Source organism: Olea europaea, chromosome 13, assembly GCF_002742605.1.
Source record: "Olea europaea var. sylvestris chromosome 13, O_europaea_v1, whole genome shotgun sequence".
Classification (NCBI taxonomy): domain Eukaryota; kingdom Viridiplantae; phylum Streptophyta; class Magnoliopsida; order Lamiales; family Oleaceae; genus Olea; species Olea europaea.
Window position 1 is genome coordinate 25,505,498 of NC_036249.1, and position 10,390 is coordinate 25,515,887.

The 10,390-nt window shown below is 36.2% G+C and overlaps 1 protein-coding gene across 1 annotated transcript; it reads left to right on the forward strand.

The window, feature by feature from the left end:
• The first annotated feature begins 1,839 nt into the window (after positions 1 to 1,839).
• LOC111408025 (ERBB-3 BINDING PROTEIN 1-like) lies at positions 1,840 to 7,322 on the forward strand. The gene is made up of 10 exons (XM_023037770.1): positions 1,840 to 1,992; positions 2,124 to 2,224; positions 2,329 to 2,413; positions 2,566 to 2,715; positions 2,832 to 2,985; positions 5,720 to 5,935; positions 6,184 to 6,320; positions 6,425 to 6,516; positions 6,769 to 6,948; positions 7,043 to 7,322. Exons 2-10 carry the CDS (start codon positions 2,134 to 2,136, stop codon positions 7,099 to 7,101), a joined length of 1,164 nt encoding a protein of 387 aa, XP_022893538.1. The 5' UTR covers positions 1,840 to 1,992; positions 2,124 to 2,133; the 3' UTR covers positions 7,102 to 7,322.
• The last annotated feature ends 3,068 nt before the right edge of the window (positions 7,323 to 10,390 follow it).

Genomic DNA, 10,390 nt, shown 5'->3' on the forward strand with positions numbered 1-10,390 from the left:
ACCACTTGATGAGAGTTTAAGATAGAAATATTAAACATTATTTCATTTTTCTGTTTTCTCCGTTTCTCATCAAGCAATAACACATTGATTTAATCATTTGTCCAGGCCACAAAGGACTACATAATAGATTTTGTTCAATTGATAAACTCCAATTACATGATTCCATTACTCAAGATTTCCACGTACATTTAATCAAATATTTTTATACGGAAATGAAGTGCAAAAGTGTCCAGTCTCCAAATAAAACTAAATGGGAAAGAATGTGTTGGCCGATTTTAATAATAAATCATTTATTCAAGTAAAAAATTGGAAATACAAACCCTAAGATATATTAACTAGCAACAATCTAGGCTAATGAACTTAGGTTTATGCTCCAACTAGCTTAACAAGATTCACAATTTTCCTAATAACAACAAATATATGGGGAAGACGCTTGCTCTAATAGCTAGTGCTTGTCATCGGGCTTCTTATACTTTTGATCGGGAAGCAGAGCTTGACAACCCTAACCGAGGGAGCGCTACTCTTAGGTTTTCTAATGCTTTGGACTTACTAACATACTGTTTATTTTCTTTTTCTTCTTCATCCTATTAACTCAAGACCTTTTATATATCTAGAGATAAGGGAAACAAAGGGATAATGCAAAAAGAAAAGAAAAATTAGATCGAGTTTATCTCTTTTTTGAGGATATTTCGATATCATATACAGGAAGGATACTAAATACTTTTTGTAATTTTATTTAGTTTTCAAGCCTTGTATAAAATATGGTGTTTTCTTAACCAAAATTTTCAAACTTAATCTCTTATAGTTTCAATTAAATTAAGGTTGATTTTTAAAGTTGTGCAAATAAGAACAACCGTGGATGAATAATGGCGGTTCAAAGTGAAATATCAATTAGATGTTATTAAATGCTTAGAAAAGATTGTCTAATAAATATATTAGCTTTCAAAAAACTCGACCATCTCTTCAAATTCTCTCCATAACAAAAGGGTAGATATAATGCTAAAACTGGTAATTTTTGGAGATTCATGGTATACTGTATTAGTGTTTGTTGTATAAGTCATACGAGATATTTGATCACTTATACAGTTATACTTTACCTTACCAACCCAACCTATTACTAATTCACTAGGCATGAAGCCAGGGAATTTTGAACTTTCATTGGAGAATCGACTAATTGTCTAGTATTCATTAGAATTAGACAATTCAAGAAACTTTTGAACAATGATAGATGAGTTGGAGTATTCATGATGACCCATAAAAAACCGTCCTTCAAACCAGATATAAAATTACATCTTTCCTTATACACAACTTCAATAAGCACAATACTTGATCTTTATAAACAACTTATCAAAAGCAACATTAAATTCATCAAATGATCGTGCTATTAAAAAAATGGATAATATGCAAAAAAGAAGACCTTTTCAAAATGGAAATGGTAGAAATGTAATCACAATTTAGGCATGTTTCACCATAAGAAATTATGCTCAACAAAAGGCATGAAATATCAATTGCCAGAATTATCCCTATAAATGTTTAATTCCAATAACATGCTCGCACCATGAAATTCTCAAATACATGTATGATTCTCATTTTTTCCCTTCTTTTTAGCAAACATTATCAGTTCGATTATCGAAACGTAAAATATTAGATATGATACTAATATTAGGATCGCTAACAAAAATGACATAAATGTTGAAGATGACATCAGCGTCTTTTCATTTATTTTAATAAATTCAAACAAGTTCTTGAAATATAGTAATTCTTGAGGAAAAATGTATTAGTAGTACTTCTCAAGATGAGTTCAAGCAAGTGACTTAGAAAATCTTCTTACTTATATTTACCATTTTCTTAAAGCGGACTCATCAAAACCCTACCCATCACACCATAAATTCCCACCTACAGTTGCCCACTGGCCACTGCCGCCTTCAAACCCTAAAACAGCCAACCCGCCTTCTCCCTACTTGCTAAACCCTAATTTTCTCACCATCCTTGGTGAGTTCAATTCTGTTCAATTCATGCATATTTGCTTTTATTGTTTCTGAAGACTCTATTCATTTTTTTTTCCTTTTTTTTTCTTTTTTTTATCTCCTTCAATAATTTTACTTTTTCTGTGATTGTTTAAGGTTGAAGACAATGTCGGATGAGGAAAGAGAGGAGAGGGAGTTGGATCTCACCTCTCCTGAAGTTGTCACTAAATACAAATCCGCTGCTGAAATTGTTAACAGTTACGATATCGAACCATATATCTCTGCGCGCACAAACGTTTGTTTTTGTTTGCTATTGGGTATTTTGGATTTAATTTTAATTGAATTTCTTCAATTGATGCAGAGGCATTGCAGTTAGTGTTGTCTGAATGCAAGCCAAAGGCTAAGATTATTGACATCTGTGAGAAGGGGGATTCGTTTATCGGAGAGTAAGCTCGTTATTTCATTTAATCTGCTACCAAAATTAATTAGCAGTAATCTTATAAGAAAATATGTATTCTTATATTCATGTGGGATTTTTCTGTATTTATGTTTGGGGTATATTGATATTAAGTGGTTGCACGGCGTGCTAAATTTCTAGGCAAACAGGAAATATGTACAAGAATGTGAAGAAGAAGATAGAAAGGGGTGTGGCATTCCCTACTTGCATTTCAGTTAATAACACGGTCTGCCATTTTTCACCGCTGGCCAGTGATGATACTGTGTTGGAAGAAGGCGACTTGTTAAAAATGTAAGCTTTTCTCAAGCTGTCTAACGTGTGCTTTTAAGGTATGTAAGCATGGAACTTGTGATAGTACCAATATTTTTTGGCTAACAGTGAGATTATGTGGTTTTCTTGGAATGCAGTGATATGGGGTGTCACATAGATGGTTTTATTGCAGTTGTTGCGCACACCCATGTTCTTCAGCAAGGACCAGTTACCGGAAGGGCTGCTGATGTTATTGCTGCAGCAAATACTGCTGCTGAGGTTGCTTTGAGGCTGGTCAGGCCAGGAAAAAATGTATGTTGCTTCTCCAATTTTTCTTATTAAATGATGTCCATTAATTAAGACACTTGAATGGCTGCCTTCACGTGTGAAAGTTACAATTCTCCAAGTTAGATGGAGTTGAAAGTTTGACTTTAATTCCAATTTTGTCTCAGCTTATTTCAACTAAAATGTGTTTACTGCAATTAACTTGTGATTGACTTTCTATTTCTATGGAGTAATAATTCTTTTGAAAACTCCACAATGTTATTTTTATGTACATTATCTGCTATAAATATTTGGTTATCATTGTAATGCCAGTTCTTATATTCCCGCTTAACTTCGTAAACTTATTTATTTATTTTTTCTCTAAGTTCTCAGTTTCTGATATGCTTCCTATTTAGTCTTAAATGACTTGTGCTAATTCGACAAATGAATACTTTCCGTTACATGGTAGCCAATACAAATGTTTAATTTTAGTCTACTATTTATGGAGCCCGTTTGGTACGGATTAAAATCTGATTTTAATTTAAGTCAAAGTTAGACAATCAATATTAACCGCATCTTTCATGGGTTCCACAACTTTTCAATTACACATTTCAAATATTTCTATCACAATCTACTAAAAAAGTCTAATTTTAATCCTCACCAAACACCGTCATGGTGTCAAATGAAGGGTGCGCCTGTGATCTGTCCGTTCCTTTAGTTCTTGTACATGGACGAGGAGTCATGATTGCATTCACATCTCAACTTTTTGTAATTCCTTCCAAGTTCCTCTAAGTGATGGAGCTTTTGTATAGGCTATGGATTGATGCCCATGTGAAGCTTTAGTCATAGTTACTCTGATAGAAGACCATCATCTTTCTTCTACTCTAGTCTATACATATGCATTCAACTTATTGCTTAGGATCTATTTGCTAGTATCTGAAGTTGTTTTGTAATTGGGTGAGCGTATGGGTACTTGAAAATCTTAGTGATTAACATTGAATGAACTGCATCGGCAACTTTACCATTGTGATTGTTTCTTTGCGAGTCTCCTATTTTCCCTGTTTCCTATATTGCAGTTGGCCTGGTTGAATATTTTTGCTGGTGAAATGCTTACTATACCAGCTAATTTCTGTCTGCCAACATTGAAGTTAGTAGCAATAAATCACCAAGTATAGTACCTGAGGCTTTATTAGGTAAACTTGATATTGAAGCTAATAATTTGTTGGGACCTTCCTTGTTATGGAATTATTATCTTATTTGTTGATGTGAAATTGTTTATGTAGTACATGTACATGGACCAAAAGGCATGACATGTGCATCTCAACTTGGAGTATATCCTTCAAGGGTCCTCTAAATGATGTAAGTTTTGTATAAGCTATGGATTGACATCCATGTGAAGCTTTAGTCATAGTTACTCTGATAGAGGACATCATCTTACTTTTGCTTAGGTCTGTTCATACATAAGCACCTATTGCTTAGAATCCAATTTAAAGTATCTAAAGTTGCATTGAAATAGGATCAATTACGGGGTACTTGTAAATAACATAGTGAAAATAATTTAATGAAATTTATTGAGCTACCAGGCAACTTTGCCGAGGCGATTGATTCTTTGTGAATCTCCTCTTTTCCCTGTTGCCTATATTACGATTGGTCTGCTTTAATATTTCTGCTGGTGAGTTCTTACCATACCAGCCAATTCAAGTGTGCCAACATTGTATTTAACAGGAATAGATCCTACAGTATAGTGTCTAAGGAGCAGTCTAATAAAATGAACGGCAATAAGATGAGATATGTGTACTTGTGAAGAACATAGTGATACAGATAGAATGAAATTTATCGAGCTACTCAGGCAACTTTGCGAGTCTTTGTGAGTCTATTATTTTCCCTGGAGGCATATTGCAATTGGCCTGCTTGAATATTTCAGCTGGTGAGTTCTTACAATACCAGCTTATTCCAGTGTGCTGACATTGTATTTAATAGTAATAAATCCTACACAGTACAGCGTCCAAAGTGTAGTCTACAGTATTGTGTCCAAAGTAGTCTACAGTATTGTGTCCAAAGTGTAGTCTAAGTTGACTAAAGCTAATAGTTTTCATTGACGTTGCTTGATGTGAAATTGTTATCTTATCGATTGACTGAGCTGATCTATTTTCAGTCCCGACTCTTCTAAATGACGAGTACTAGTTAAAAGCTATGGAATAATATTTCAAGTGAAGTTTTTGTCATAGTTACTTTGATGGAAATGTGAAATGCTTGCCTGAGCATACACTCTTGAATATTAAAGTGCTTGTCTTAATCTAAATTAGATTTGACGTTTTTGCTTTTGCATCTTGCCTCGTGCTTAGATTCGTGTTGTGTAGTTTGAATGTCTCTGGTGAGAACATTTTGGATTGGAAAAAGACAACTTTGCCGAGGTTTTCAATTCTCTATTGAGTTTCCTCTTTTCTCTGCTGCCAATATTTGTATAGGCTGCATATCTATATTTGGGACTGAATTATATGCTGTCAGTTCTTGACATCTTGCTTCGCTGAAATATTCACGACCAATCTTGTCTGTCTGCTGCACTATCCTAGCTTAGATCTGAATTAGCTTTAGATATGCATGGCTTTCGTGTTAGATAAGATGATTTGGGGAAAAAATTAATATTTGCTAATCAAGCTGGTTGAAAATATCTTGGTGATGTGCAACTTGATACCACCTTTGTTGTGTATTTTTATTACTCAAGTCTCAAATTGTTTTCTTCGACATCTTTTAACGAATTCAATGTTACTTTTAATGGCAGAACAAAGATGTTACTGAAGCAATTCAGAAAGTTGCTGCTGCTTATGACTGCAAGATTGTTGAAGGGGTTCTCAGTCATCAAATGAAACAATTCGTAATTGATGGAAACAAGGTTGTATTGAGTGTTTCAGCCCCCGAGACGCGAGTAGATGATGCTGAATTTGAGGAGAATGAGGTTTATGCCATCGATATAGTTACCAGCACTGGTGAAGGCAAGGTAATTATTATACTCGATTCCTATAGCAACATTAAGCACCTGTTTGGCCCTCATTATTTAAAACTCATTTTTCCTAAATTCATTTTCAACCACACATTTCATTGACCCACAACTTTTATCAACTTTTCAATTGCATATTTCAAGCTTTTATCAAAATCAACTAAAAATTTAATTTTTATCCAAACCAAACAGGTGCTAAATTTGGTTTTTATTAGCCTTAACATGGAATGCTTATTAAACCTGTGCAGCCCAAGTTATTGGATGAGAAACAGACAACCATATATAAGAGGGCTGTTGACAAGAGTTACCACCTAAAGATGAAAGCATCCCGATTCATATATAGTGAGATAAACCAGAAGTTTCCAATCATGCCATTTACTGCTAGGTATGTCTTGCTCTATTATTTTCTTGCAACTTTTTCAAGTATGCGATTTACAATTGGCAGTACGTTCTTTAGCGACAATAATGAGCAGGATGGATGTGTAACAGGGCTTTGGAAGAGAAGCGCTCTCGACTTGGCCTTGTAGAATGTCTTAATCATGATCTCTTGGAGCCGTATCCTGTTCTTCATGAGAAGCCTGGTAATGAGTATTGTTTTTAGGATTTTGTGAATAATTAAGATAAAAAATGTTGAAAGTTTTTTTTCCTACTCAAATGTAACTGTTACCTTGCACTCGTGCTTTTTTCCAACTTTTATTAATGAAAAAACTATTTATTTTTATGTACGAGTATAAAAGTAGATATACAGGTGAATCAGGTGAACTTGTTAATTATTTTGATGTTTATGGTATGTGTTTGCTGCATGCGTCAATGACTTGTCGGTTGCATTGCAGGTGATCTTGTTGCGCACATCAAATTTACCGTTTTGTTAATGCCAAATGGATCGGACCGCATTACATCCCATTCTCTACAGGAGTTGCAGCCTACTAAAACGGTAGATGACCCCGAGATAAAAGCCTGGTTATCTTTAGGTACGAAGGCTAAGAAGAAGGGTGGCGGGAAAAAGAAGAAAGGCAAGTTTGAAATCATAGCATTCCAACCTTTGCAGTGGTTTGTTAATCGTTATGTTTTTTTGATAAATGCATTTTGCAAATTTTTATTTTCCAGGTAAGAAAGCTGATGAGGCGGCCAATGAAGAAGCCAAGGATGAAAATTCACAAGGATGAGAGACTTTATTTCTTTCTCTTGGAAATTTTGACCGTTGCTTTGTAATTTGTTGCTCTAGCTGCTGTGTCTGTTGATGAGAATATTTTTGAATGATTATACTGCATATACACAGCGTCATTCGCCCTTTTCTGTATCCTTCTCTTTGTAGACAGGATAAGAGATACTATAGAAACTTGAATCAAATCCAGAGGAATTATTCTCGAATTTGGATTTGTAGATATATCAGTTTCATTTGTTGTTTTTTGTTTTTTTTTCCCCTTAATAACCAAATTTCAGGGTCGACACAATTCCCTGTGATGAGAGATAATTAGCCAACTGGAGAGGGGTAGTAAAGCATAGTCTGTTAAAATATTAAACTGTAGAGCCCAATACGTTATAGAATTCTAAGAAATGACAAGAGGCTCTTAAGTTTGTGATTGGGCATATTAACTTCTTAGGGAGGAACTTTTTGATGCATATGCACTAAATAATGAACCATTCAAGTCATGTTCAACTAATAGTGGATTTGTGATAGCAGTTTGTTATGATAATTATGAATGAGTCAAGATTTGCTGTCAAACTTCACTTCAAACTTATAGTGAAGCCAAGAGTAGGGACATTTAAAGAAACAGGCTTATGTTGGTAGATCTTGACTCAATACAAAAGCCCTTATTTAGGGGGGAAAATGTCGCATAGCATAGATGATACTAAATGGTAGGTTCAAGTAAATATGAAAAGATGTGACCCATTTAATTAGGTCGATCATTTATTGTTGTTTAATGCTACGTAGATCGATATTTAAACTAGTAATGCCAAAATGAATTCTTGTCGACTTTTCAATACTTTTCTAACGTTTTGATAGTAGAAGACTCACCCCCAACCACTTTAGGGACCTCCATCCATATTGTTTCGTGCGGGTTAGTCGCTAACAATTAAAAAGGGATCAGTCGATTGTGTAAGGGACAAACTTTTTGAGACAAAGTCCCAAAAAGGGGTGTTTTTATTGGTGATGACTTTACAATTGGAAAATAAAAATAGAATGCCTCCAAGGGGCGCAAGCACACGAGTTACTGAAAAGAAGTGTTTAAATCTAAACTAAGAAATTGAAAGTTACATATTCTCTGTTTGAGAGTGTTTGATTCGGGGTTGCTCCATGTCTTTTCTTCTTTTTATACTCCCTGGATGATCTCTTCGTGATCAACCGCTTAAAAATTGCTTGATCGCTCTATAACTGTCCACTTTCTTCATAGTGGCCAACTTGTCATAGAACTGCTTTCTCTAACTGCTGCCATTACCTTTTGTCGTTCAACCGTCTTCAATTGAATTCCTTGAATCGTGGAACGTGATAGAGCTACTCAATAACTGCTTTATTAACCGTACATTTGGGTAACCATAACATCTTATGTTTGCTAAGATCCTGGAAGACTCGAAGGTTTGGGCGAGAACAGGGTCACAGTTCTGGGCGACTGCATGGCAATCCATTCGCTCAAATCTTGGGCGACTTGTAACCTTGGACGATGGTATTACGGCATTCATGGGCTTCCCTATTTGGGCCTTTATCTTGCATTGCCTGATTGGGTCGTTCTTTAGGCTATCTGATTTGGGGATCCTCCAATTGGGTTTCATTCCTTGGGCTATTCGATTTGGGCTGAACTTTTGTATGTCAACAATTACCCTCCAATATGGCAGAATTAATACCAATTATTAATTTTTGCCATATTCACTTTGTGTTTCCCAGCAACATTCGAAATTCCCAAGAATTTCAATCATTGTTTTCTTCCATAGCCTGAAAAGGTGCGACGTTTGCAAACCCTTATAACCCCCAAATACACACCATTTCATTGCACCACTAAATCACGCCTCATTGTTTCGCGCTTCTCTCTCCCAATATTACTATTCATCTTCTTGCTTCTCTGCTATGTAACTTCGACAAACTCTATTTCATTCCTAATGGCTACTTCATAATCCCAGTCTGGTGACTCCTTCAGTTTTGAAGACTTCCAGAAACTCCTCACTCGGCCATATATAACTCCGAACTTCCTTGCACCAGCCAATGTTGAACTCAATGAGTTCTACCTAGGTCCTTCATTTAACAACGCCGAAGCCATCGAACAAGCGGTGGTAGGTCAGCTATTCCCTTGTACTCAGGGCCCTCCGTTTCTAAACTCTTTGCTGCTGAGGCCGCTTCGGGAAAGAGGTATTCGCACTTGGCCTAAATCTGATATCGTTTTCCGTAGATGGCATGCTCGCCTTGTGGACTATGGTCCGACTAAGGCCATTTTTGATAGTGCTAGGATTTCTGATTTGTTAGAAATCTCTCTTCAACCCCCTATTTTTGACCCAGCACTTTTTTCAATCACTTTAAGTTTTTGGTCTTCTGAGTATAATACTTTTGTTTTCCCTCTTGGTCCCATGTCCATTACCTTAAGGGATGTTGGGGTCCTAGTAAATCTGCCACCTTTGGACGATACCATTTTCCCTGATATTTTGATTTCTGGTGTCACCCCAAAATTTGATAAAAAACTCATCGAGTCTTATTCAAGCCTACAAACTTGTCATAACCACTCGAGCGCTGAGCCTTCCCATGCTGAGCGTGTGGCCTTTCTTTAGGTTTGGCTTTGTAAATACATTTTGTGTGTGCCAAGCATGAAGCCCTCCACGAGTTATTTACCCATAGCGCACGAATTGGCGCATGGTAGGCTTCTAAATTTGTGTTCTTTCTTTTTAGCTGCCCTCTATAGAGGCATGGCTTCTCTTCAATCCCAATTGAAGAATGTTGCATCTCCTACTGGCAGTGGGTCTCTTTGGTTCACTCAAATGTGGTTGAGAGCCTATTTTCCATCACTTGGTGCTCCATCTTTTTCCAATCCTTCTGCTAGCTGCTATGGGCTAGCCATTGATCCCCTGACTCCTGTAAATATGTCCAAAAGGGACATTTTTTCATTCTTTTATACTTTGAATTCAATTCCTTCTTTCTTTCCTTTTCCTCCCTTTTTAACTCCAGATTATGTGCAACCCCCATCCACCCTGGACAGTGCGAGCACCTCTCTGCTCGTTTGGATTCAGTTTTTGACCGGGAGGGAGTTGTTCCATGATATTTTGACTGGAACCAATGCCAAAGCTGGGGTTCAAATATACGCTTCCTAATTTTTTGCTCGCCAACTTAGCTTTGGCCAAACTTGGCCCGTTCCCCCTTGCTATTCAAGAAATTTAATAGACCGCTTCCACACCATTAATAAGACAGAGGCAGAAACTATAGATGCTCGCAATATTCTTTTGACGAGCAACTTTTCATTAGCCTCTTTCAAT

Excerpts from the sequence above, each read along its gene's own strand:
- LOC111408025 (XM_023037770.1), top strand. The coding sequence starts at position 2,134 with ATGTCGGATGAGGAAAGAGAGGAGAGGGAGTTGGATCTCACCTCTCCT. Across the intron at positions 2,225-2,328 it reads CGCTGCTGAAATTGTTAACA|AGGCATTGCAGTTAGTGTTG; the intron begins GTTACGATATCG and ends CAATTGATGCAG. Across the intron at positions 2,716-2,831 it reads GAAGGCGACTTGTTAAAAAT|TGATATGGGGTGTCACATAG; the intron begins GTAAGCTTTTCT and ends CTTGGAATGCAG.